We start from the raw sequence: 26,747 nt of genomic DNA, 5'->3' as shown, positions 1-26,747 counted from the left end.
CAGGGCCCGCGCCCCCTCCAGGTCCCCAGCGGCCAGGCGGCCCACGGCGTTGTCCTGCAGGTGCAGGGAGAAGAGGCTGGGCAGGGCGTGCAGGGCGGCCCCCGGCACCCGGGCAAAGTGGTTGCGCTCCAGGTACAGGTAGCCCAGGCGGGGGGCCCCTTCCAGGGCGGCGGCGCTGAGGCCCGAGAGCTGGTTGTCCGAGAGGTAGAGGTAGAGCAGGCCACTCAGCCCCGCCAGGGCCCCGGCCTGCAGCTCCCGGATGCCGCAGCGCTGCAGGTGCAGCGACACCAGCCCGCCCAGGCCTGGGAAGGCGGCGCGGGGCAGCGCGGGGAAGTGGTTCTGCCTCAGGTCGAGGAGCAGTGTGTCGTCGGGGAAGCCGCGGGGCACGGCCTGCAGCCGGCGGCTCTCACAGCTGCTGTGGCGGGTGGCCGAGGCGCACACGCAGGCGCGCGGGCATGGCCGGGCCACCCCCTCCTCGTCCTGGGGGGCGCCGGGAGGGCCACGGGGCCGGGCGGTGGCCAGCTCCTCCTCCTCCTCCCCATCCTCGGCCCCGTCTCCTGGGCAGCGCAGGTCCGAGGGCCTCAGGGTGTCCAAGGCCTCGCCTTGCAGGCGCCTTGGCCCCCGGCATATGCCGCCCGAGCGCACTCGGGCCCGCACCAGCCACTGGAGCAGCGGGCGGGCCCCGCAGCCACACCACAGGGGGTTCCCCTGCAGCCACAGGCCCCTCAGCTGCCCTGGGCCCTGCAGCGGCGGCAGGGTGGCCAGCTGGTTGCCTCGGAGGTCGAGGGTGTGCAGGCGCGGGCAGCGGGCGAAGGCCCGGGGGCCCAGGGCCTGCAGCGCTCCGTGGTCCAGCGTCAGCTCCCGCAGCTCGGGCAGCGCCAGCTCGTCCTCCTCGCCCGCGTAGGTCAGCGGGTTGTGGCCCAGCTCCAGGCGGACCAGGCCCCGGGCTTGGGACAAGGCCGAGCCCGGCAGGGCCTGCAGCTCGTTGTGGTGGAGGCTGAGGCGGCGCAGGGCGGGCAGCCCGGCCAGGGCCTCCGGGGCCAGCACGCTGAGCGCGTTGTGGGACAGCTGCAGCCAGCGGGTGCGCGCCAGCCCCTGGAAGGCCATGGCGGGCAGGTAGACCAGGGCGTTGTGGGCCAGGTTCAGCGTGAGCAGCGCCCCCAGCGCCCCGAAGGCCCCCGGCCGCAGCTCCTCCAGCATGTTGCCTTCCAGCTCCAGCCGCCGCAGCGAGCCCAGCCCGTCCAGCGCCTCCTGGGGCAGCGCGCGCAGGGGGTTGGAGGCCAGGTTGAGCAGGAGCAGGCGGCCCAGGCCCCGGAAGGCGCCCTCGGCCACCCGCTCCACCCGGCAGTGCCGCAGGTCCAGGCGTGTCAGGTGAGGCAGGTCTCGGAAGGCGGCTGGAGGAATCGCCGTCAGCGCGTTGCCCTGGAGGTCCAGGCGCCGGGTCAGCTGCCAGGGGAGGGGGCGTTGAGAGGCGCGGGGCCCCGGGAGCACCTTCTCCCCCTCCTCCCCTCAGGCTCGTTGTCCTGCTGCCTGCCACCTCCTCCGGGGAGCCCTTCTGCCCAACCCCCCGGGCACCCCCGCCTCTGGCACCGTCCGGGGAATCGTCCCTGCCCGGGGACGGTCTCCTTTCCCCGCGCTGCTGGCGCGCCTGGCAGACACCGGGGCTCACGCCGGGTCGCCCTCCGCCCTCCATGCGGGGAACGCGGGGTCCGGCGCAGCCCACCCCCGCCGCTGGGGATTATTCCCATCCTGTGGCTGTGCGGGCTGAGCCCCGGAGAGGAGCAGTGACTCGCCCGGGGCTCCCCCCGCCCTGCTGACCTCGGGGATGGCCTCGGGCGCCTCCGTGAGGTTCTGGTGCCGGCAGGCGACGTGCCCCCGGGGGTTGTCACAGAGACAGGCCGGTGGGCAGCGCTGGGCGGGCCCCGGCGGCAGGAGCAGAGACAGCAGCACCCAGACAGGGGCGGGGCTCCGGGGCCTGGGAGGGGGGTCCGGGCGTCACAGGGGCCCGCGCCCGCTCGGCGCAGCTCCCGGAAGACCCCCCAGGCCCCGGGGAAAGTGCCGTGGCCCTGCACCTCGGGCCCCCGACTCCCGGAGGCTCCCCGGGAGTCCCTCTCACCGGCTGCCCGCCGAGGCCGCGCGGATGGCTGGATTTGGTCCGTCGCCCCTGCTGGGGGGGCTCCCGGGTCTGGGGGAGCCATCCCCGGTGCAGGCAGCAGGGAGAGAGCGGGGTCCCGGGGCAGGCAGCCAAGTGGCCGGGCCTGAGAGCACCGCCTGGCAGCGGGGGGCGGAGGGCCAGGCGCGCCCCGAGAGCCCACAAACTGCGGCCGGGAGCCCCGAGGACCTTGCTGGCTGGTCAGGGCCGCCCGGCACCGCCCTTGTCCCCGCCTGGGCCCCGCGGCCTGCGCCGGGTGGGGGTGCCCAGGGCGGTCTGTGCCGAGCTTCCGGCGGGACCCGCGCACCTCCCGTGGGCCTGCGCTCACCCCGCGTCTCTGGCCGTCCCGCCGTCCTCCGTCCACCCCTCCCGCCCCGCCCCGATCGCCGCCTTCGCCTCCGACCACAGCCCCGGAGGGGACCCTTCCAAAGCAGGGACGGCCCCGACCCCCCACCGACAACCCTCCGACCTCTCGGCCTGAGGCTGCCCGCACCCCCGGGGCCCTGCTGGCCATGCCAGGGCAGAGCCTGCCCCACCCCAGCCCACCCCGCCCCGCCCTCCCTGGCGACCACCCCCGCGGCCGGGCGCCCCCCTCTCCGCTGTGGGTCCCGCCATCTGTTCGGTGGTCTCCTTTGGGCCCTCGGCGCCGGTGGGCTCCCCGAGGCCGAGCAAGGGGCAGGCAGGTCCTCCTGGGGACGCGCGTCCCGCCTCAGAGGGCCCAGGGGTCCGGGGCGAGCCTCGAGACCAGCCCCCGGGAGCAGCCGAGACGCGCTGCCTTCCCGGGAGCCCCCGGACACGCTCGAGAGCCCGAGGCCCAGAGAGGCGCAGGGGCCTGTCTGCGGCCACTCAGCGTCCCCCAGGCCCCCCGGCCCCCGCGGGGCCCAGAGACTCACCGCTCCATGCCGCGCACCCCGCCAGCCCGGCCCGCAGCACTCTCGGGCGAGTCCAGCCCGGCCCCTGCTGGGGCACCGCGGGCGGCCCGCCCCACACCCGGGTGGGCAGCGGCGGCAGCGCTGAATGGGGAGCATTGTGGGCAGCCCAGCCGGGGGCGGAGGCGAAGGGGGGCGGCGGCGGCTGGAGTTACAGGGCCTCCTGCCCGCCCCGACGGCCGACAGCCGGGGCTCTGGGCTGCCAGGCGGGGAGGGGCCGGGACGACTGGCTTGTGGGTCCCAGACCTGAGCCCCCTCCTGGCTGCCCCTCGCTGAGCCTCAGGTTCCTGCTCAAAAACCATGCTAGGAGCTAGTGCTGCTGCTCTGGAGGGCAAGGTGGGCCCTGGCACACAGTAGGTGCGCAGAAGCCTCCTCGTAATTAGCACACGTTGTTTAGACTGCCCAGCTGCGCATGCTCAGATGAGTGCGCGCGACCCAAAGTTCGTCTTTTTTTTTAAGATTTATTGAATCACACCAAAGCCGGGGTACAGGCCAGAGGTGCCGCGGGCGAGGGGGTCCGCCAGTCCAGGGAGCAGAACAGGCGCATCTCCTGAAACCCGCGCCGAGGGGAGCAGTGGGGAGGCAGGACAGGTCTGCGCCGTGCGGGCCGCTCCCTGGCCGGGATCCCGGAGGCCGCGGGGGTGAGAGTGCGGAGGCGCAGCCGCTAGGCCACCAGGGAAGTCCCAGGAAATTTTATTTTAAAATGTGGCTCTTAGGGGTGGACTTGATCACTGCTGAGATGGGGTGCCCTGGGGTGGCGTAGCTGAGCTCCCCAGCCTCGTGCCCTGCCTTCCCCACCAACGCCCACGCCAGGGGCTGGAAGCGTGTCCAGGAAACAGCGCGGAGGCCTCCCTCGGCGTCTCTAAGGCAGCCCCGGCGCAGCAGAGCTGGGGCTGGCGTTTCCACGGCCCAACGTTGCGCCACGTGGCATTTGATTCCTCCCCGGCCTCGGCCCGCGGGCCTCTGGGTTCCCCATCAGAATGCCGGGCCGGGAGGGCCGTCGCCAGCCCCCGGGGTCTCCAGTCTGAGCTCACGTGGAATTTCTGGCTCAGCCCTGAGCCCAGGTGGCGCTCCGGTGGGTCGCGTCTGTAGCGTCTTCCCGATGCGGGGGTCCCGGTTGTCCAGGCCGAGGCAGCTATGATCTCTGAGAGCCCAGCCAGTGCTCAGGGCCTGGAGTCTGTGACCTCGGGCCTGGACCGTTCTGGGCTGCCTGGGGTGTCAGGGCGGCGGGGCGGGTGGGGCAGTCCCAAAGGCTGTAGCCCTCAGCGTGGGGCTGCCCCTGGAGCTGGCCGGGAGCCCTGTCCTCTGAGCTAGTTCGCAGGACTAGCCGGGCCAGGCAGGGGCAGGGCTGTGCTCCCTGAGCCCAAGGGAGCATCCTCAGGGCACAGTCCCAGGAGCAAGGCCTGCTGGCCTCTCAAGCTTCAGCGAGATCAGTGGTTGTCTCCCGCTCCAAACAGAAGCTGGCACACTTCCTAGGAGGCAATGAGGGCCCTCCTCGGGTGACTGCAGGGAAGGAACCACCAGGCCAGAGAAGCTTGGGCAGGCCCAAGCCTCAGTTTCTCCGTCTGTCAGGTATCACCTGTGACAAGTCCTCATTGAAACTTGTGCCTCTTGGCCCCCACGTCACTGTGCTGGGCCCTGAGGGGTGATCTCCTGACCCCAACTGGCAACTCCCCAAAGGCAGCCACTGTACCCTCAGAGCTCAGAACAGAGCCTCATCGGGGGTGGGGGATGAGCTGGTCGATGAGACCCACCACCTGCCTCCTGTAGTATCACCTTCTCGGGGAGGAGGGCCACCTGGCCAAGAAAAAGGTTGCCTGAGGGGTCCTGCAGCCAGAGGGAACAGTGCCCCCAAGAAAGCTTGGGGAGACCTCTGCACTCCCCTGGGAAACAGGCTCCCCAGAGTGCCTGCTGTCCAAGGTGGACAGCGAGGTGGGTCTGCTGGGCGCTCCTCACCCACACGTGCAGAGCGAGGCCCTGCTCTCCCAGCCACGACGCCCTGCGGAGGACGCCCCGAAGGCCCACAAGGGGCCTCGTCAGTGGGGGCTGCGGCCAAGCCTGTCAGCCCAGCAGGTACTCAGATGCAGCAACGTGGCCACTAGCAGCTGCAGCCTGAGGGGACCAAAGGCGAGGCAGGGTCTGGCGGGACAAACAGGTCGACTCACAGCCTCCAGCGCCCAGAAGGGGAGATCCCGTCACCCTCCTCAACCCCCGAGTAGCTGCCCGTGCCCGCCCTCCACGGACTGCACTGCTGGAGGGAGCTGGTGGGAGGCGTGCCAGGGCATGAGAGGAGGTTGGCACAGGGGCTCTTCTGCCAGAGACGGCCCCTTGCAGACTGAGGAGCCCACTCGGTGGCAGGTTTCGCAGTGTCCACACTTTATTTGTGAAGCCCTGGGCACAGCCCAGACACACAGAACACAGGGGGAGCGAGGGCCTGGGGCTGCGAAGGGAGGTCGCAGGGCATCTGGCCCAGGCCAGCCCCACCGCCCTGCCCCAGGCGCGGTCAGCGAGTCCGAGATGCAGCACAGGCTCTGGTGGGCCTGCCCTGCCCCACCGGAGAGAGGCCAGTCTGACGCCTCAGGAGCCACGGGAGGGCCCGCTGGGCCCAGATCCAACGCGGCCCAGGCAGCTCCTGCCCCAAGGCCCTCTGCTCTCCGTCCGCTAGCTTCTCTCCCCGTCCACACGGCGTGGGCGCTGGGGTCCTGGCCCTGGCTGACCACCCACGCGCCACCCGGTGTTTGTCTCTGCCTTGGGCCAAGAGGGGCTCAGCAGGGAGAGGTTGGGGACGGCGGGGGCAGGAAGCGAGGCCCCGGCAGGGCCGGAAACGGCCTGGCCACAGCACGGGGAGGAACAGCGCACACAGCGACTCCCCGGCGTGGGTGCAGCCGCGGGTGCGGAAGGCAAGGTGGGGCGGGGCAGCCCCCGGGGTCCGAGCCCGAGGCACACCAGCAGCGCCCTCAGAGGGGGAGTTTAATGGCACAGCAGCTGGGAGCCCTGCGCCTGCCGCGCACTCCCCTCCCAGCCCGAGCCCGCAGGGAGACAGGAAACACCCAAACCCAGCAGCAAGCACACACCTGCACCCCCACTCTGACCCAGACGGGGGCGGCCACTCGACAAAGCTCCTCCCTGCCCCGCCAGAGTCCTTCACCCAAGTCTCTCCCCAAGTCCAGGCCCAGAGCGGGGAGCGGCCGCGGGCACCTAGACCTTGTGCAGCGTCTGCAGCAGGTTGTGGCGGGCGAAGGAGCAGGACTCCAGGGCGCCGTTGGGCCTGTGGGGGAAGAGTCTGTGGGTGGGGCCAGTCCAGCAGGGGGAGGGGCAGGGGCTCTGCCTGAGGGTGGAGACGCCAGCGGCTGTCCGTGGGAGGCATCCAAGGGGGCAGGAGGACCGACCGACCGGGAGGAGAAGCTGTTGGAGTGGCGGGCAGGGGCTCTGGCCACCCCTGGGCCACTCCACACAGCGCAGGGTAGAGGCAACGGCACCTGCCCAGGTGTGGGGGAGGTAAGGCGGCAGCTGTGTGACCCTGACTGGAGAACACTCGGCCTGGCTCTCTAGGCCAGCCCAGCTACAGCATGGTGGTGGCAGGGAGGTGGGCAGACATGGGCGAGCGGAGGCCTGACTAAGGAGGCAAAGGCACGTGGCCCCAGCTAGCTGCTGGGGGCGGGGGGAGGGGCATCCCTCACTTCCACAGCAACTCCAGGTGCCCAAACGGATGGCAGAGGCCCTGGCACTTGTCCCCTGGGCAGGGAGCCTCCTCTGCCTGCCCCACTGGCCCCAGGGGCTGGCTTCGCTGGATCTATGTCTGACTGGGGGCAGCTGGGGGCCACACAGGGTGCAGTGAGGGCGGGACAGGCCCCTGATATCTCTCTGGTTGCTGGCTCTGGAGGCTCTTCATCCCAGGGCCCCCAAGGGGAGGCCAAGGTCTCCATGTCTCTGGGCACTTGGTGTCCCCAGAGAGGGCCTGTGGCTGGCCAGCGTGACCAGGTCCTGTTGGTCTAGGTTGCTGTGGGAATCACACGGAATTGCTCCCTAAGAGGTAAGGGCCTTGACCAGCAGCATGACCAAGGCCCGACCTTAACTGACCCTGTCAGTGCTGGTCTCCTCGTCCAGAAAACAGGGGCCTTTCCTCTCCCTCTCAGGAAAGACAGTGCCGAGTCCTGTGCCCTCAGCTGGGCATGGGCGGAGAGGCAGGGAACGGGTTGGGGGGAGCCGGAGGGGCGAGGCCCGTGGAGGTGCCACACTCACTTGGTCACGAAGGCCAGCAGCAGGGGGGCCAGGGCCTTGGGGAAGTAGTCCTGCTGCACCATGTGGTTCAGGGCCATCAGGGGGCCGTAGAGGTTGGCGATGGCCTTGATCTTGTCTTCACTCTGCAAGGCGAGCACAGGCAGAAAGCGAGGTGAGATCTGGGTCACCTGGAGGGCCCTTGAGCTCTACCATGCAGCCCCAGGGTCAAGGTCAAGTGAAGGCCCCGGGGTGGGGAGCAGCCACCCCTCCCAGCACACCTTGAGCAGACCCATGTGGACCAGGAGTCTGGTGAGGAAGGCGTTGGAGTTGAAGGAGGACGAGCTGAAGGCCTTCTTCATCAGAGCGTCTGCAAAGCAGGAGCAGTAATGGGGGTGTCACGGCCAATGGCTCACAGGCCAAAGGGCACGCGGCCCTGCACAAAGGCCAGGCGCTGTCTCCCTGTCAGGTCGGACGTGGACACAGTGCCGGGCGACTGGGGGGCTGGACCCCCACCGTGACAATGACCCTTCCTGCCCTGGCCGCCCGGGGCTCTCACACCGGGGAGGGGAGGAGAGTGAGCGAGGCAGATGAGCCCCGGGGGGCTTTAGCGTTCCCATCCAGGTGAGGGGGTAACTGGGGAAGGAGCCAGTGGGCCTCGCTTCTGTGCCAAGCTGCGCTCAAACAGATTTTAGGTAACTTGTTGCCACAAAGGCCCGTGGGATTGGGGTCTCAGGGGCAGACCTGGAGTCTTCCCCCGGCCCCATCGCCACGCGGGAGCCGATCCTGGAGAAGGCATCACATGCCTCTCCTCCTTCCTACCCTTGCCAGGGGCTCTACCCAACCCTCAGGGCCCTCACTCCCCTCAGGGCCACGCTGGGCAGCTCAGACACATGCCAACAAGTAGCAGGAACCTTCACAGGTTCCTGTGAAGAGAACAGGGTGGCTAGAGGGGCATGACGGGCAGGACAGAGATTCCCAAAGCCTCATGAATGATGGAGAGAATGCAGGGCACTGCCAGGTCCAGGGGACCCTGTGCCTATCAGCTGCAGGATGGACCCGGTGCTGTGGCCCCCCGAGTTCTAGCTGTGCCAGCCGCATGCATGTGGGCAAGTTCCCCAGTGCGCAGAGCAGAGGAGACCCCAGGCTGCCCCGTGCAGGCGGGTCAGGAGCAGCTTGGACCCGACACCTGGGGCAGGACTCCCCGTCACCATCCCTGTAGCTGCGGCCCAGAGCAGTGGCCACCCAGACCCAGCAAGTCCACGTTACCTACGGCATCCTGCACTGCTGTCCGCACGGAGGCCTCGTCCTTATATGCACAGGACACCTTCAGGAAGGCCGAGACCACCTTTTCCGGGTCCGACGTGTCGGTCTGAGGACACAGGAGACAATGGCCCGTCAGCAGGGGCCTGGGCGCTGCTGCAGCCACAGAGGCCCTGGCAGGGCATGGCCTCTGGTGGGCGGGGGCAGGCCCCACCTCACCCCACACCGTCGCCCAAGCCCGGCCCACAGCACGCGCACAGAGGAGTGCGGTCGCCCACAAGCACCCCCGTGACACAGCGACCCCTCTCCTCAGGGGCGGACCACGCTCAGAGGCCGGGGAGCTGCCGCCACCGCACTGGTCAGGAGAGAGGTGGGATGAGGCGGACGCCCAGAGACCGGCTCGGACACAGGGCTGGGCTGGGCGGCTTCACTGATGCAGCGAGGTGAGGGATGGCGCCCGGGGAGGGAAAGCAGCTAGAGCGTCCCGGTCGAGGGCGGGCGCTTGGCACAGGAGCTCTGTGGGCCTCCGTGTCCCCGTGGGTCACAGGAGCCAACGGCTCCGGCCCAGGGGAACAGCAGGCGCAGCAGGGGCCTCGACCACCCTCAGCATGAATGAGGACGTGAAGGAGGAACCGCCACTCAAGAGGCCGGAGCAAGGGCAGCCGCCTGGCCAACTCCACAGGTCCCGGCCGACAGCGGCTCCAGGAGCGTCCTCCAGTGTGTCCTCCGAACGTGCAGAGGGACGCCTGGGGGCATGCACGTGGGAGAACGCTGCACCCTCGCCAGCCAGGGGGTGCTGGCAGCGGGCACAGGCATCTGCACAGGCCGGAGGGCGCCTGGCGCCCATCACACCCGTGAATGTCTCCGGAACCCCACACTGCAGGCCCCCCACTCCCACAACGGCACCGGCCCAGCCCGGTCCTGCCCGCGGGGAGCTCTCTACCTGCTGGGCGATCAGCACCGCGCTCTTGGGCCCGAGGCGCAGCAGCTTCTCCGGGGAGGGGAAGGCCAGGAAGGTGGCCACATCCACGGGAGGCGGGGGAGACAGCACTGGAGCCGGTTCCTGCCGAGGGGTGATGAAGGGCGGCTCTGGAGGGGCCCAGACCCAGACCCTCGCCAGAACACGGGCCCCTCTCTCAACAGTCAGGCTGAGGGGGCGTCTTCCAAGGGCGGGGCTCCAGATGCTGGCGCCTGGCTGCTCCTGGGAGGCACCTCCCTAGGACTCAAAGAGCCTGGCCAGCTAAGTGGGTGCTCGCTAGCACGCGGCCCCCAGAAATGCGGCAGCAGCACAGCGTGCAGCCCCGCCGAGCACGGCGCACGACAGAGACCCCGCGGGAGCGCTGCCAGGCTCCTGGGCAGCTGTCCAGAGCTTGCCTCGGCCCGTGTCCGGAAGGGGCTGTCCCTGCAGGCCGCCACGGCCACCCGCCGCCCACGGTCGGCAAAAATTCCAACTCTGCCTTTTTTCCTACTTGCTCCTTCAGAAGCACGCTGCAGGCGACGAGCAGGGCGCGGACATGACGCTTGCCCACCGCCAGCCGGCTGGGCGGACGCCGGCACACACAGCGGCGCTGGGGCGGCCGCCCTCTGCAGGCCCCGCGCCCACCACCCCGTGCAGACGCCCCGGGATCGCGGCCAGGGCGCCGGCGCTCGAGGCCGGGAAGCGCCAGGGACTCACCCCGCTGTTAGGGTCCAGGATCTTCCTGGCCGGTGCGCCCGACGCACCCCCCTGCCCTTGCTGCCGTGGCTCCTCCTCCTCGTCCTCGTCCTCCTCGTCCTCCTCGTCCTCGTCCTCCTCTTCCTCCCCCTCCTCCTCCTCCTCCTCCTCCTCCTCCTCCTCGTCGTCCTCCCCCTCGTCATCACTGCGGAGAGAGTCGGCTGAGGCAGGCCCGCCCCGGCCCAGGCCCCAGTCACGCCGGGAGCAGCCATGGGTGGGGGCCGTGGTCGTGGGGATCTGCCACGCACTCCCCATCACCAGGGCGTCTGCCGCGGACACGGGAGGATCCTGCCCCGGGAGGCCTTTCCACCCCCCTGGACCACGAGCCGGCCCCCAGCAGCGGCAGCCCAGGGCTGACAGGTGAGTGAGCGCAGAGGGCCGAGGGGGGCAGGGTCGATGCCGGTCCCAAGTCCCATCCAGACGGAGGGATGAGCCCCGCCGCCTGACCCCACCTCCCCATGGGCCCCGCACCCCTGGGGTCCCCAGGCTCTCGCAACCGTCTCCTCCTCCCAGAATCATTCTCTCATTTTAAAAACAACCCCAGTCTGCCCCGTCGCTGCCCTGAGCCCACTGTCAGCAGCAGGTCCCCCGTGTCTGCTGGGAGCCCTTCAGTGGGTGCCCAACCCCCCGCCCTGCAGGGGTCCACCCTCACCTAGTGTCCTGATGCTGACAGCAGGCCTCAAAGAGCCCGTCTCGGCCTGACGCCTCGCCCACTAGAACGAAGTCTCGCCGTGAGTCAGAAACCTCAACTTTCTTGCTCCCCTATTTCGAAACTTGCATAGCACCTGCCTCTCAGCAGAGGCTCAAATGCATGAACAGAAGTTGGCGCCGGCAAGGCCCAACCCGGCTTCAGTACCCCACCCCAACTCCCTACCTGAGGGATGCCAGCACCTCGGCCATGTTGAAGCCTTCCAGCACCTCCTGCAGCTGCTCACAGCCTTCCTCCCCCAGGGTGTTGCCTGCTCGTGGGGGAGGGAGGGAGTCAGGACATGCACCAGGGCCAGTCGGCAGGGCTGTGGCGACACTGCCCACCCTCACCGTTGAGGTCCAGCTTCTCCAACTCGGCCTTGTCGGCCACGGCTTCGGCCACAGCCAGGGCAGCGTCTTTCTTGATTTCACAGAATGACAGATTCAGCTCCTACAAATAGACAGACGGAGCAGAGGCAGGTGAAATGTGGGCAGGGAGACCAAGTCCCACCCTGAAGCCTGTTTCCCCAAGTGAGGGTGAGGCTGGCTCGGGCCTCCATAAATAAAAACGCCATCAAGGGCCTCCCTGGTGGCGCAAGGGGTTAAGCACTGCACTATGAAGCAATCTGCAGCCTCTGCAGCATGAGTTCGATCCCTGGCCAGCCGGGGAGCAACCCACATGGCACATTAGACCTCTCCTGACTCGCCTGCTGCTCCCCTCAGCAGTGGATTTCAGTCAGTCTGCTTGTTCTGTTCCCCACTCTGTCTCTGGTGAATCCTCTCACCCCCCCCATCTGTGGCCTGTACCCCAGCTCTTGTATGCACAAATAAAAATTAAATCTAAAAATAAATAAATAAAAATAAAAACGCCATCTGCCATGCAGGTGCCTGGCGGTCAGCAGGACCACGCTGCACTCCACGCTGCACTCGAGCTCCAGACAGCACAGCCTCCTCCCCGTGGAAGAAGGAAGACACTGGGGCCGAGAGGCAGATAGCCTCGCACAAACCAGGGCAAAGACGGAAAATCATGAACCCAGGCCAACCTCCCCCCAAGCAGTAACCCCGGCTGGGGAGGCCTGGCACCTTCAGCTTGGGCAGGCCCCCGCGGACGGCTTCTGCGATGGCCACGGCACCCTTGGAGCGCACCAGGCAGTCCCCGAAGTTGATCACCTCTACCTGCCGCAGAATCTTCAGGGTCTGTGCGGAAGAAAGGGCCTGCAGCCTCACCCCGGGGCCCCTGGAGCCAGCACCGGGCGCAGAGTCAGTCTTCACACCACCTTTTCAGCACCCCTTGGCTCCTCTCACCTCCTGTGGCCCCTGGCCGCCACCCTCCCTCAGGCCAGGTTTCAGTCAGAATCCTTCTCCTGAAGCAACATCTGACCACCATTCCCGCTGAAGAACCCTCCCCAGCTCCATTCCTCAAGGGAGAGCCTCCAGGAGCTTGCAAAGCCACGGGATCTTATCTCCTCTCGTCACCTCCTCCTTCCCTCAACATACCTCAAATCCAGGCGTGATCGAGCCAGGCACCCTCCCTCTGTGTGTCTTCCCAGGTGACCCCTTCGGACTGAAATACCCTCCACCCTTTGTCCAGAGGCGAGCGCCCCTCTCCCGTACAAAGTGACAAAATGTCACTAAGTCTGGCGTGGACTTCCTGTGAGCCCCCAACACCCAGCCCACCAGGGCTTTCAGGCACCTGTACTGCCACCAAACAGCTACCCCTTCCCTCCAGGAACTAGGGCTCCTTTAAGGCACAGCCTCTGGCTCCACCCTGTGGGGCCTGCACTTGGCACTGGGCTGGGCGCTGAGACAGGCTCAGCGAGGTTGATGGAGTGGTCAGCAAGGAAAACACCCCGAGAGGAAACTCAGCCCCGACAGCTGGGCTGAGGGAGGCAGTCGGGCTGAACGTGGCAGAGCTGCCCAAGGACAGGCTGGCTGGGGACACGCTCGCGGCTCCATCCTGGCTCCCTGCACCCTCCTCACCTTGGCCATGGCCACGGCACCCTTCTCTGTGAAGGTGTTGTCGTTCAGGTTGACAACCCGCAGCAGGGGGTTGATGGCGAACGCCTGTGCCAGGGCAGTGACGCCGGGATGGTTGATCCCGTTCTGGGGCATGTGGACCTCCTCCAGCGTCCCGATGATCTGCGGGGCCAGGGGAGAACAGAGCCATGGGCCCCGGGCACCAGGGCCACCAAGCAGGAAGAGCAGCAGCACTTCACGCCTGACCTGGCGGGGCTTGTCCACTAATGCCTTGGGCGGGGATCCCAAAGCACACTTTGGGCATGGCAGCCCCTGATCCCAACTCATGGTATGAGGTTCCCCATGAGATACAGGAGTCCAGGGACCAGCCGGCTCCGGCTCTGTGCCCCACCCGCTAGAACCCAGGCCCAGGCTGGGGTCATCAGCTGTGGTTGGAACCCACTGCTCCAGCGGACACCTCTCCCTGCTCGGGCATGCCCCCCATCTCTCAGGCAGTGCCCCGGTTCCCTGAGCTGGGGCTCCTCCCGCATGACGAGCTCCGGAGCTGGTGCACATGCAGGCCTCCTGGCCTTCTAGGCTCAGCCCTCATCTCATCGTGTGGCGGCCAGCAGAGGCAGAAACCACTCACCCCAAAAGCTTCCGCCAAGGCAGTGGCTCCATCATTCTCCAGACGGTTTCTGCCAGCCACAAAGACCTTCAGGGCCAGTGGCTTGCCTTGGGCGCTGGACTTCCGGTGACATTCAGTCAGAGCGGCGGCCAGGATCTGTGGGGGGAAAGGCAGGCCCTGCTCTTCCACAGCCATGCCACCTACTGGTGGTGGGCAAAGGGACAAAGACCTCACAAACCACAATGTCACAGCTCACGTGCCCAGCACCTCACCCTTTACAAAGGGACCAACACCTACTGCTTACTCTGCCCCGCCGGCCTGTGGGGTTCAGCCTCACGTTAGGGATGTGGAGACTGAGGCCAGAGGGACAGGAGAGTGACTTTAGGTGCAGTTCTGGGGAAGGAGCTTCCTAGTCAGCTCCCTTACTGTCACAAATGCTCTGTCAGGTGGGGACCACCATCACCCCCATTTTCCAGTTGAAGAAACCCAGGTTCAGAGAGAAAGAGTAGCTTTTCCCTGGTGGCCAAGCAAGCAGCAGTCGCTGGGCCCGAACTCAAGCTCCCAGCTGCTCGCCGCGCTCCATCACGGCACCCGGAGCCGGCGGGGAGGCCACAGCATCAAGGCGCACCCGGCCCAGCTGCACACATAATGGGCGTCAGCGGCTGGGGGTGAAAAACCTAACACCCCACTTGTCCTGTCCCTGGAGTGCCACGAGGGAGTTTCCACCCCAGTGATGCCAACGGCACAAGAGTTCAAACTCGGCAGATGGACACCAGAGACCATGGCAAAGAGGTCACAGCAGGTGCGGGAAGCAGAGAACCAACATTTGTGGGGCGCCTACTAGGTGGTGAGCACCCTCAGCACCCCCACCTCCTGGCTTCCACCTCAGAACTGACAGGAGCGCCAACTATGAGCTGCCGCCCACAGGTCAGTACCATGGAAGCGCGACTGACGTCCCCGACCCTGAGCCCTAGTCCAGCTCTCTAGGAATAAGGGACAGCAGCACCCCTTCCAGCGGGGATGGGTGTTAGGGCGACCCATGTAAGACACAAGACGACGCCCCCCATCGCTGTGAACCCCATGTCCAGCCCTTCTCTGACGTGTGCTCAGAAGGCGAGGGGTGGGGGTCAGGATGCAGAGGGGGACTCCGTATTTCCAGAGGCTGGGCTCCAGGAGTCAGCTGGAGAGAGCAAACAGCGGCCTCCCCGGGGTGGGTTCTGGGGAGCAGTTCTCCTGCACTGAGCTGCCTGACCTGCTGGCAGGACGGGGGGAGGCGGCCCAGGCCAGGTCTGGGCCTAGGAACAAAGGCGAGCAGTGAGCTCACCGGCCTGCCCGAGGGGTCCCTTCCCAGGGCTCCCTACCAGCGTTCACGTGGCTCAGCCAGCGGTTCTGAGGGTGCAGCAGGTCTCAGGATGCCCCAGCCTGCGTTTTGCAGAGCAGGCAGGTCAGAGCACAAACACGATACTGCCTCTGCGTTGCCAAGGCAACACCAGAACGGGAGAGGGTTGCTTGGCAACCCCACCCTCCCAGACTCCACTGGCCACAGGCTGCAGTCTTCGAGGCCTTTCATTTGAAGAGAAAAACAACAGAACCGCCCTCCCAGCCAGGAGGCAGCCAAGGGCACGTCCTGCAGATGGACGGGAAAGTGGCAGGGGACACCCACCTTGCCTCCACCAATGCCCATGCCACAGTTGTTGAGCTTGAGTTCGTGCAGGGTGAAGCAGGCAGAGCTCTTGAGCAGGGCCTCGAAGCCTCGCACGCCATCAGGCCCAAACGCATTGTCACTGAGGTCCAGCTCCACCAGCTGGGCCCCGGCTGTGATGAGTCCCTCCCCGAGTGAGATCTGAGAACAAAGGGAGTGCACGCACGTCAGCCTCACCCGCCGCAGGGGCTGCTTCTGTGCCAGGTCGTCCCGCCCGCAGGGGGCACCCAGCCCAGGGAGGGGACAGACCGCTTCAGGACAGAGTGTCACGCATGCACACCCAGGACTGCAGACCCACAGAGGCTTCCGGTTCAGCTGGGGGTGGGTTAGGTTGCGGGGTCGTCAGGGAAGCCAGCTCAGTCTGGGTGAGAACCAGTCAGCCACGAGCGAGGAGCCCCCGCCCCAGGGAAGGCAGCGAAGAGGACACGGAGGCAGCTGCAGTGTGGCGGGAGGTGGAGAAACCGAGGCGGCTGAGGGAGGGAGGGGGACCCGCAGACGCTGGGGGTGAGCTGAAGGTGTGGGAGGGAGGCACCCCTGACGCCTCCAGGGTGCACATTCCCAAGCTACAACCCAGGACCAGACTTTGCAGGGAGATGCTGAGCTCTCCTGGACTACCGGGCCGGGGATACCCACAGTCCCTTAAGAGGATGGGCAAGGGGAGAGGCTCGGCACAAGACTTGGGGCGGAAATGGAGTTGGGAGGCCTGCCGGGGCAGGGGTTCTATGGGAGACGCCGGGGAGAGGAGACAGGGTATCCGAGGCAGTTGCCTGTCCCCCTGCCACGGAATCAACAACTCTGACTCAACGTGGAAGGGCCCTCCCCTCGCTCCCCAAGCCCCGGAGGAAGGAGGCCCAGTCCCTGGTAATCTGGTCCCAAGTGACCTCCAGCCCTCAAACCCTGTGCTCCCCCGGCTCCCCCTTCCTGCACGCCAGGCCTCCCGACCCCAGTTCTGTTACTCCCCCTTCCTAAGACTCATGGAGCGAAGGACACTCCCTCAAAGCTTGAGGAAATTAAATGTTCAAATTTAATTTGGGGGCACAGAAAAAGGCCCCCACCAAGTAAGTCTAATTCATCCTGTTTTCTAACTTCAAATTCTTTTCCCCACAATCACACAAATGAACTGAGCCTGCATGGAAACCACTGACTGGCTTCACCACTCTCCCAGCGCCTCTGTGCCCGCCGGGCCCCAGGACGATGCCTGCACCCCCCGGATGACGCGTCGCTGTCCGCCAGACTGAGGCGCTTTTCAAACAAGGCCCAGGTAAGCCACGTTCTGTCTGCAGTGCTCCCTCCCGCACGGGTGTGTGTGTGCGTGCACGTACACACACGCACACACGTCGATCAGAGTCCAGGGAATGGGGAAGTGAAAACCGGGCAGAGGAAGCTCGTGAAGAGGCGAAACAAAGAGTGGGGTGAGGGAGACGGGCCTGCGACCAGGACCTTGGGGCAGGGCGGGAAGCGCCAGGACAAGGGGGGTGAGCGTGCAGGAAGCAAGATCTGCAACCTAGGCAACACCACAGAACCCCCGGTCTGTCACGGCGCCTGACTCCCCGTCAGCACCCGGGTGCCCACCTGCCCCGGGACACAGGGCCGCGGCTGGGCCTGCCTGGCTTCGCTTCAGCATCTCAGAACCGTGTGAGAAAAGCCCCGGGCACGGCCAGGGCTGGGAATCTCAGCCTTGCTCACTCACCAGGGCTGGCGGGATCTCGGACCGCAGTCTCCCTGTGAACATGTCGCTCCAGTGGCATCGCTTTGGAAGCAGGAAGAGAGGCGTTAGTGAAGCCCTGAGAGGCGGCCTGCGGGCAGCACCTTGTCCCGGAAGACACAGTCTCGCAAGCACCACGAGATCTTAGTCTGGGCTTCTTAGCCAGAAGCTGGACCAGCTCTGGCTAAAGCTGGTGGGACCTGGAGGCCTCCAGGCACTATGGGGAGCTCAGTAGGAGTGTCAGGAAGACCCCTGATCTACACAGCCCTGGTTTTCCAGGAGGGAAATCAGGCTGAGGGAGACCGGCCTTAGGTGCCCCGACAAAGCGGTGGTAACGCCAAGAGAGTGACAACAGTCTCCCAGCCCAGTGCCCGTCCCAGCCCCCATGTGGTGTTGGCCACAGCGGCAGGTGACCAGGACTAGCGAACACGGAGGACACTGTGTGCTCCAGCAGCGAGAAGTCCCTTTACTAAAGCCTCTTTTCAACCCTTCAGACCTGGAGGCCGCGGGACCTCATCTGCCAAGACTAACTGGCGCCGCACCAGGGTGATAACCTCTTTATCTCGCATCGGTCCCGTGCCCAGAACACCCCGCAGCACCTGCCCTGCCCCCACCCTGGTTCCTCCTGCCACAGGAGCAGGCCCCAGACCCACGGCGGGATGGCTGACTCAGGGGCTGGGTGTCAAGGGGGAGAGGACGGACACAGAACTCACCCTGGCCAAGCGCTCAGGACACAAGCCTGCACCTGGCCACCCGAGGCAGGGAGGCCGCCTTCCTGGGCTCCTTTCCCGGAAGGAACCCAGACCACAGCTGAGTTTGGTGCAAGGCCACAGACCACAGAGCTGGGGCTTGGACCTGGGCCCCGAGATACCAAAGTTCAGCCACCGCAGCCCATGGGCCCCAGCCACAACTCCTCCAATCCTGCCCTTTACAGGTTGCCAGGGAGGGCCGAGTTCTTTAGTAGGGAAACACTCCCACTTAAGTTCAAGGAGAGGGGAGTCCCCGGGCAGGAGAGCAGCAACAGCACAGCCTACGCAGTGACCCTGGCCGTCCTCTTCCAGAGGAAACATCAAGGGGCACTTCGTGGGCCAGCCACGGCCCCACAGGAAAAGTATTCCATGTCCTCCTGTGTCTCCGGTCCCATCTGCCTGGCCCTTCAGAAAGCACCGCGGGGCCACGGAAGGAGCCCTGGGCACAGAGTGCGAAACGTGGCTCAGTCACAGCGTTCGGGACCTGCACTATTTACTCCCGCTCCGAGCCTCAGTTCCCTTGACTTACAAAGTGGAGACGGTCTCGTTACCGAGGTCGCTGTGAGGACTGAAGACACGAGCAAGAGAGCCCAGCCCAGGCCTGGAACCACGTCCAGTGGGAACACAGGTCTCCCTCCTGAGTCTTCAGGGCTTTAAGGTGCTTATATATACTGGAGTTCCCAGGAAAGGGGCACATGGGCTGACAGCTCACGTTCTGAACATGTGACACCCCAATTTTCTCACAGAGCCTCTGGAGGACTGTAGCTTGGTGGAACCCACTTGGGGACAAACCAGAATTTTTGTGTTGGCCAAGGAGAACCCCAGGACATAAACTTTAAGAAAGAACTCACCGTTCATCTCCAAGCAGTGAGCAGGCCGCCTGATGGGAGGAGCTGGGAGGCCGAGTGTGTCAGAGGCTCCCTCCCTGTGCCCAGGTTCTCCCTGCCCCGTTCTGCTTTTCCCCTTCTATCTTCCACGTTCCCCAAGGAAGCCCTCATGCTCCTAACACCACTGCTGAGTCTGTTACTGCCGGCCCCTAACAGACACCTCACGCAGGGAGAGGGGCCTGCCCCTGGCCCGATACACTGGGAGGCCAGAGGAAGAGGAGCTGCTCGTGGGGGGCCAACCGGGAAGGGCCGGGAGGGTCTGGGCACAGGCTGTGGCCATGTGAGAGAAGCCTGTTCCCCCAACGGGCTGGGCCCGCTCACCCTGCTGCTCTCACCTTCAGCTCCGACTTCTTCTCCAGGGCCTTGGCGATGACCCTGGCGGCCTCCACACCCACCGTGTTGCCCTCCAAGCGCAGAGCCTCTAAGCCCTCGAAGTCTTCAATCTCTTTAATCACGTCTTTGGCTGCCCAGGACCAAAGAACAGAAGCTTAGCCTTAGACTTTTGGAGTCATGGACAAGCCAAGGCAGGAGAGGCTACTGTGTCACTCGCGACTCCATGGCTGACAAAGGTGGGTCAGGCAGCCATGCGGGGGGCTTGGGAGCCAAAGGAAAAGAGCAACTGGCTGCGGAGGCAAAAATGCTCAGGGCACCTTGTGGGTGGCAAGCGGGCATGGCCCAGGATGGCATGTGCCAGGCCAAGTGGGGAATAAAAAACGAGGCTATCCAAAGTGGTTTGGGCTGGTCACACTTACAAAATGCTGTATGTATTCTCCCTCTCTCACGCAGAGAACAAGGTCTAGTGGGATTGAAATCAAATGTTAAAGCAGTAACTACCCGCTCAGAGGTGGTGGGCTCGTGGATGATCTCAGTTTTTTTCTATCACCTTCAATGAGACGTTCTCAATAGATCAGGTTTAAAGCAGCTTTTAAAAGTATCTGTAATATGGTCCCACTTATTTTTCTTAAAAAGCAGTCAACTATGTTTAGGGAAAAAAGAAAGACCAGAAAGAAAATGCACCAGAGTCCTAGGCAGTTGGAATAAGCAAGGGGAGAAAAAGAGAGAAAAATGCACCAAAATTAACTGTGACAATGGTTTTTTCTTCTGTCAAGGATTCTGTATTCTGTAATAAGCAAGTATTTATTTGACAATCTGAAGGAAAACACCCAAGTTACAGGGAATGAACGAAAGCTAGTGTGGCCGGCAAAGGATGGAGGGGTGACATGTGGCAGGAAGGTGGAGATGTGGATGGGCATGGGCCCCCCAGAGTATGTGTCACCTTTGTGCCTCCCGTGAGCAACCTGGGGACCCACTCCTGCGCAGGCCGGCGCCCCCAGAGGCGGGCAGTGAGCTGGGCATGCACGCGGCTTCCAGAGCTGACAAGCTCGCATTCTACACCCAGCTCCGTTACCTGCAACCGTGCCCGCAGGCAAGGTCTATCACCTCCCTGAGCCACAACTTTCCAGTCTGCAAAATGGGGGTGACACCAATCTCATGGGCTTTTGTGAGGATATTCTGAAATGATGTTTGCACGACACGAAACACTCTGTTGCCGACACAGTGCTCAGGGAAGACAATTTAATAGTGAACCCACATCTACTGAATGGAGCCGAATGTCTACTCAGAAGCACAGGAACAGGGGTGCAGCTGGACCTTTCTGGCCCTGCTGTTTCCCAGCGCATGACCTTGGGCGGGTCACTGCAGTCTCCCAAGTTGTTCTTCCTTATTTACAAAACAGCAACAGGTCTCCCTCCCTTAGGGGTGACGCGCGGATCAAAAGCAATCAAAGCTCAGGAAGGAAGGCTGTAATTTTTAAAGCCCTGTGTTCATGTTAGGGTCGGGTGCCACCACGCCCCTAGCAGCCAAGGGCTCAAGCAACCCCTGACGCCTGCCTGCGCCGTGACAACAGGGTGAGGTGAGACCAGTTTCCCTGGTTGAGCTGGAACCTCAACAGGCCTTCAAGTCCTGACGTAAGTGCCTTCACTCCCAGAAGCCGGGGTACCCAAGGTTGGCCAATACCCAGTGTGCCTTGGCCGGGGGTGGAAAGCTAGGGTCTGTGTGCTGGTTCTCTCCAGTCCATGCGCCTATACACAAACAGGAGCACCCCTCCCTGCCACAGGAGCACCAAGCTGCACAGACCAGATCCTCCCAGGAGGACTGGATTGTTGTTCTAATGCAGACCCATGAGCCTCAGCTCTGGGGCAGGCAACAGGTATTCCCAGACCAGCCTAGGGTCATGGGGGTGCAGAAGGGGGTGGTGCTTAAGTAAGAGGGCTGTGTTGGAACTGCCACTCACTGTGCCCCTCACTGCCTACCATCCCCTCTAAGAGATAACAGGCCACCTGCCAGCCTCAACTGTCTCCACAGCAGGGACACCCATGAAAACGGTCAGGGAAGCCTGCGGGTGCTCGCAGGCAAATGATCTTCGAGACTCACTGTTAGGTGGCCCGCCGATACCTCAGAGCTGCTAGGACAGAGCTGGTGAGGAGGGAGCAAAGGAGCCAGGCAACCGGGAAGAGGAGGTGCTCACTCTCACACTCCCTTTTCTCCTGTGGCGGGGGGGGGGGGGGGGGGGGGGAGTGAGGCGGGGCCCAAACTCACCATCTTCCGCAGTGTTGAGCTTGAGGCTCTTGCCCTTGAAACTCAGCTGTCCCCCGGCCACCTGGGTTTTGGCCAGCGTCTCTGCCAGCTTGGCAATGTCTTCAGAGGCCATGGTGGTCGTGCAGGTGGGCTCCCCTGGAGATCTGCAAACTGATTAAGGCCGAGGTTTCATTAGGCAAGGTTGCCTGGGGCAGGAAAGGACATCAGCAGTCTCAGGGGCCTGACTCCACCTTCCCCTGCGATGAAGACCGCAAAGCTAAACCACAGAAGAAATGAAAACAGCATTAGGGAGGGGACCATTCTAGAAAAGCAGAGGAGGTAGCAAGAAAGCAGGAAAATCATGTTTTGACCTCTGAAGGATCACTGTTTCCCCACAAGTCCTCCTCTGTCTCCCCAGAGGCCCCGCTGGAACACCCAACAAAATCATGTGAGTTGCCCATTTTCTGAGCCCCCAAAGAATGGCAACCGAGGCCCAGAAAAAAAGCTGCAAAGATTCTGCCCCCGGCACTCACCTGCCTGATCATCTTGGCCACTGTCTGTTTCAGGGCCCCAATCCTCAAACTGGACACAGATGGCTACAGGGTCCAGGTCATCCATTCCAGGGAATCCCCCACCACCCACGCTGGCATGACTCTGGGGGTGGGGCACAGGGCACGTCTGCTTTGACCCTTGGCTTGGAGACTGGGCAACCCACTGGGCTGGAGTTCAGGGGTTCCCAGGAGACCAGGGGTCTCCACATCACAACAGCCTCATCACAATAGACCAGGGGCAGTTACTGGAAAAGGGTGTCTCACCTGGAGCTCAAACTGACAGAAGGGACGCCCCACTTCCACCAAGAGGAGACGGCAGGTGATTAGAGGGGGGTGAGGGGGACACATTAGGAGGCACCCAGAGACTCCTCTATCCTCCATGCCTCCTCTTCCCAGACACTGTGTGACAGTTCCCTACCCTCCTATCCCCCAGGCCTCCTCAGGGCCCAAACAGGTAGCTTCCCACCCCCTTCTCCTTTTGTAAATCTTTATCATACTGGTCTGTCTGTCTGAATCAGCACAAATTCTTCTGGTTGGGGAGGTGCTCACACATCCATTCCACAAACACTGAGTACTGTGCCTGGGACGTCATTCCAGGTACCAGGAGTACAGCAGTGAATGAAACAAAGCCCTGCCCTCCTCAGCACATGTTCAAGACATTTAGTATCTTAGAGAGTGATAAGAACAGAAATGAAGGGGGGGGGGCGGAAGGACTTCTTTAGTGAGGTACAATTCAAAGCAGAATGGTTTGAGGAGCTATTTTCAGAAAAGAAACAAAGACTTTAAGGAGCCATGTGGATTTCTGGGGAAAGCATCCCTATAATGCACGGTCTCTGGGGGGAGGAAGGGCGGGTAAGAGGGACTGCAAGGAGGCCCATGGGGCTAGAGCACTGAGTGAGAAAGGCCTGAAGACGGTCTGTTTCTGAGCGACAAGGAGCGCCCCTGGGGGTTAGGCGTGGGAGGGCGGATCTGACAGGGCTGCTCTCCGCGTGCATCAGAGGGTCTGGCACTTAGAAGGGGCTCGGAGCACGGCAGGGAACGAGACTATGAAACCCAAGCGCAGAGAGGCGAACTGATTTGACCGCGGTCTGCAAAGGGTCAGCGGCGGAGCGCGGACAGACGTAAACAAACACACGAGCCGGCTGCCTCCGGGCAGGGCGCCGAGCGACGGAAGGTGCTCGGCCATCGCTCCCGCGAAGCCTCGGCAGCGACTCGCGCCGATTCCCGGGGGCTGCGGCGCCCACCAGGCCCCAGAGGGGTGGGCCCGCCGGGGCGCGGCGGCGGGCGGCAGACGACAGGGCAGCGCGGGGCCCGCGGGGTCCCTGGAGGGCTCCACCGCCCGCAGGTGCCGCCGCCGCTGCAGGGGCGAGCCGGGCGGCCGCACGCCCTCCCCGAGCCTGCTTCCCGCCTGGGAAGGGGCCAGCGCCCCCGCCGCCCGCCCTCCGCCCGTCGCAAGCGCAGGAAGGCGGCCCGCAGGGGCCACAGCGTCCCCGCCCGGGCCCGGGCCCGCCGCCCCCGCCCGTCCCCGCAGGTGGCGGCGCCGCGCCAGGGCCCGACCCTACCGCAAGCAGGCGGCGCCCGCGCGGGGCGACCCGGGGCGCGCGACCGCCCGGCGGCGCGGGGGCCGATTTAGGGTCCGGGTCAGGCCCGGGTCGCCACCTCCGAGGCCGGCGGCTCCGATGCCCCGCCCGCGGGCTCGTCAGCTCTCCGGCCGGTTCTCGCCTCTCGCGTGCCGACACCACCTGCTCTCGCACGGCGGCGGATGATGGCGGAGGAGGAGGATTTTGAAAGCCGGCAGTTTCTTTCCTGCGATTTGATTTGTTCGAGGCCTACCCCGAGCGCGCGGCCTGTCGGGTATGGTAGTCCTGGTCTCCTGCGCCGGGCGCGGCAGGGGCGTGCCCGAGAACTACTAGTCCCGTGATGCACCGCGCGCAGAATGCCCCCGTCGGCGCGCTCTCTGTGCCCTCCCCTTTCGACTCTGACTTTTTCTCGGGAGACCGTCGGGCGGCGTTGAGCCGCGAGCGCCTAGGGAAACTACAATTCCCGAAATGCCTTGCGGCAGGCGCGCTCCGCCCTTCCGTAGAGGTTCACGTTCACGTAACTTTATTGACAAGCATTGGCGTGGTCAAAGCGCCGTGCGGGCTCGTCGGCGTCACTCAGGTGTCCATTTCCTGCGACGAAAGCCTCCCTTTTTTTCTCTCATGAAATTGAAAGGACCTTCGAGCCTCCCCTGATAACTGAAAAGAGGTCACCCCTGCGAGAGACTGCGCACACAGAGCGATTCGAACTGACGTCCTTCGCGCGCCTCCGGATGCGCGGCACCGAGGACGCCGCGTCGCCCCCGACCGAGGCGCTAAGCGCCGCCTAATCACGGGGAAACATCAGACAGACCCAGACTGGGGGAGCAGCCGCCAAAATGTTGCGTGAAACAATACCTGAGGAGCTGTTGCAGATTAAAAGCGACTTAAAAATATGCGACAACTAAATGCAGGACAGGGTCCTGGGTGGGGGGCGGGGATTGTTACAAAGCAGTATTGAGACAAATTAGCAACGTTTGACTGCTAAATTGTATTCTATCAACGTTACATTTACTGGTTTTGTTTGTTTGTTTGTTTGTTTGTTTGTTTTTGTAGTGGGTTATGCAAGAGACACGCCGGAATGACTAGGAGCATGATGTCTGCAACCTATTCTCAGGTGGCTTTCAAAAATGTGTCTAGGCACACACACACATACACATACACACATACACACACATACAGACATACATATGCAGAGCGAGGACACAAACGTGGCAAAATGTTAATAAGCGATTCTGGGTGCAGGGCATGTGGGGGTTCTTTGAACCTCTCCGCTTTTCTGTAGGTTTGAATATTTTTTTAAACACAGATAGCTTTTCTTTTCACAAAGAACATTTTAATCATTCTATAAATAACATGTGTTCATTATAAACGCTTCAACTAATATAGAACAAAAGTAAACATTACCCCAGAAACTCCAGCACCCAGAGATAATCACTGTCAACAGACGCAGCTTTCTTCAAAGTCACCTCTCACAACCCAGCACACACATGGGCGTTTTACCTGCAATTTAGAGTTGAACATATTATGTCAGGACCTTTCACGCACAGTTAATTTAATCTTTACAGGGACAGAGGAAGTGGGCTTCGTTACCACCAGTGCAGAAATGCCAGCACTGGGGTCCTAAGCCTGGCTTCAGGAAACTGCTAAGCTGTAGCTCCTCTTCCCACCCTCCCTCTCCTCCTCGCCTGCCTAAAGTGCCACCTCCTCCAGGAGGCTTTCCTGCACCACTTCAGTAGAATGAGTCGCCTTCCCCTGGGCCTCCCCAATAAGCTGCAGATCCCCACAGCAGCTGGTGTGAGGCTCTGAGGACTTTTTCAGAATCAGAGTTCCCAGTATCTTGGCAGCTTCCTCCTCAGCCTCAGAAGGCCCCTGGGGCGGGTCCTGTGTCCAGCTTGGCAGCATCCTCTCTGGGGCTGGCCAATCTCAGGTGCTTCAGGTTTCCTCTTATAGAAACGATTTTCCAGCCAGGGTCACCACATGTTTGCTTAAAATGAATCATTGTCCCAGAAGGCCGAGGCACTGCCAGTCAGAGCTGGTACTCCCTGCACTGGTTCCAGCCGGGACTGATGAGATCAGGCTGGTTTTTCTTCAGGTGATCCTCAGGCTCCCTTTCCCAATTTTACTTCCTGAGACTGTACTTGGATCTCTGACAGAGACCTCCCGAAGGGAAGAGCAAAGTGGGCAGTGGGATATCGTAGGGGCTCCTCCCCTTCCTCATCCAGTGGACGGATCATAGGGTTTTTAGGACTGGGAGGAAATTCTTAGCAGAAACTCAAGGATCTTAGGGGACAGGAGGTCATAGGAGGTAGTGGGGGCTTGTAGAGAACGAGAAAGTAGGTGCTCTGCCTAGAGATGTACATGTTCAAGCTCAAGATCACAAGCCCAGCCTGCAGCACCTTTCAGCAACCCACTTTGTTACTCTTGTGTCTAGATCTAATTCAATTCCCTTTAAAATGGGATTGCAGGCCTCCCTGGTGGTGCAGGGGTTAAAGTCTCAGTGCTATCAAGCTATCACCAGCCACTGCAGTGTGAGTTCAGTCCTGGCCAGGGAGCTACCCACATGGCGCAGCAAACCTCTCCTGTCTCCCCGCTGCTCCCCTCAGCAGTGTATTTCAGTCAGTCTGCCTGTTCTGCTCCCCACTCTGTCTCTGGTGAATCCTCTCACTCCCCCACACCTCTGGCCTATACCTCAGTTCTTGCATGCATAAATAAGTAAAAATAAATCTTTTTTAAAAATGGGCTGATTGGGGTTTAAAAAGGAGGGGGGGTTGCCCAAGAGTACACTGTGAGTCAGGAGAGTCCAGAATCATCACCAACACATGTCTTCTTCTTTTCCTTTCTCCAACTTTTTTTAAATTAAAGTGACCTCAAATTATAACATATAAGTTGTGGGGTATTTGTGGTTAGGAATCAACAATTCTTTTTTTCAGGTTATCACCAGAGCTAGTGTGTTTGCCTACGGCTATGGCCGTTGATGGATGGATACAGGATACCTTTCCTCATTTCAACAGATGAACTGAAGTCCAGAGAGGTCGAATGACCTGCCCAAATCACACAGCAATTTAGACAAGAGACAGAAGATGCCGGGTCTCAGGGTCTTTTTCAATACAAACAAAGCAAGTTATTTTATGAGTGTGAGGTGAGTGTGGGGGGGACTAAGAGGAAGGGAAGTGTTCCAGCACTTTATTTCTCTGGTGTGTAGTCTGTTTGTTTTTAAAAAATGTTTTGAAGAGAAAAGCAGGCTGCCCGTGATTAGTTTGGTTTACTTTAACTGAATGCTTTAAATGCCATTGTGGTGCCTAAAAACAAACTTAACTGCCAATTGTAAATGGAATAAATAACAGTATTTATGCTGCTTTCCTGAAGAGTTACCAAGGCTGCAGACTGGCCATTTAATCCGACCAAAATCAAACGCCTGAAGTATGTCAGACACGTGAGGAATGTGGAGC

General features: G+C 62.9%; 3 protein-coding genes and 1 long non-coding RNA gene across 7 annotated transcripts in view; 3 read left to right on the top strand and 1 right to left on the bottom strand.

Annotated features, from left to right (window-relative positions):
• Nucleotides 1–16,510, top strand: part of L3MBTL2 (L3MBTL histone methyl-lysine binding protein 2) — a 39,046-nt gene extending 22,536 nt beyond the window's left edge. Inside the window, exon 12 of the mRNA XM_054696015.1 lies at nt 15,852–16,510. Within this exon, the coding sequence (XP_054551990.1) occupies nt 15,852–16,218 (367 nt within the window). The 3' untranslated portion in view covers nt 16,219–16,510. The remainder of the gene's footprint in view (nt 1–15,851) is intronic.
• RANGAP1 (Ran GTPase activating protein 1) lies at nt 5,301–23,320 on the bottom strand. Of its 3 annotated transcripts, none has more exons than XM_037513488.2 (16): nt 23,281–23,320; nt 21,189–21,338; nt 18,926–19,053; nt 16,940–16,999; nt 15,211–15,390; nt 13,569–13,703; nt 12,944–13,102; nt 12,047–12,160; nt 11,315–11,414; nt 11,151–11,235; nt 10,238–10,421; nt 9,506–9,625; nt 8,569–8,671; nt 7,581–7,669; nt 7,324–7,445; nt 5,308–6,349 (listed from the first exon to the last, which is right to left on the bottom strand). In XM_037513488.2, the coding sequence occupies exons 2-16, from the start codon at nt 21,298–21,300 to the stop codon at nt 6,280–6,282; spliced, it is 1,761 nt and encodes a 586-aa protein (XP_037369385.1). In that variant the 5' UTR covers nt 21,301–21,338; nt 23,281–23,320; the 3' UTR covers nt 5,308–6,279. The 3 variants fall into 3 exon arrangements, with proteins under 3 accessions (XP_054551992.1, XP_037369385.1, XP_037369384.1); XM_037513487.2 differs by lacking the exon at nt 23,281–23,320 and adding an exon at nt 21,701–22,845; XM_054696017.1 differs by lacking the exons at nt 18,926–19,053; nt 21,189–21,338; nt 23,281–23,320 and adding an exon at nt 17,668–18,914 and having other exon boundaries at nt 5,301–6,349.
• Nucleotides 17,207–19,671, top strand: LOC129145929 (uncharacterized). The gene is made up of 3 exons (XR_008552116.1): nt 17,207–17,500; nt 18,016–18,361; nt 18,450–19,671. It is a non-coding gene; the product is annotated as an uncharacterized LOC129145929 (long non-coding RNA).
• ZC3H7B (zinc finger CCCH-type containing 7B) overlaps nt 21,966–26,747 on the top strand; it is a 48,039-nt gene continuing 43,257 nt past the window's right edge. Inside the window, exons 1-3 of one of the 2 annotated variants that reach the window (XM_054696012.1) lie at nt 21,966–22,037; nt 24,352–24,412; nt 26,229–26,437. The gene's annotated coding sequence lies outside the window, so the exon portion shown is untranslated. The remainder of the gene's footprint in view (nt 22,038–24,351; nt 24,413–26,228; nt 26,438–26,747) is intronic. The other variant, XM_037513479.2, reaches the window with a different exon arrangement.

This window comes from Talpa occidentalis, unplaced genomic scaffold, assembly GCF_014898055.3.
Source record: "Talpa occidentalis isolate TD23 unplaced genomic scaffold, MPIMG_talOcc4v2.1 talOcc4.16, whole genome shotgun sequence".
NCBI lineage: Eukaryota > Metazoa > Chordata > Mammalia > Eulipotyphla > Talpidae > Talpa > Talpa occidentalis.
This window is presented reverse-complemented; position numbering and strand designations above follow the sequence as displayed.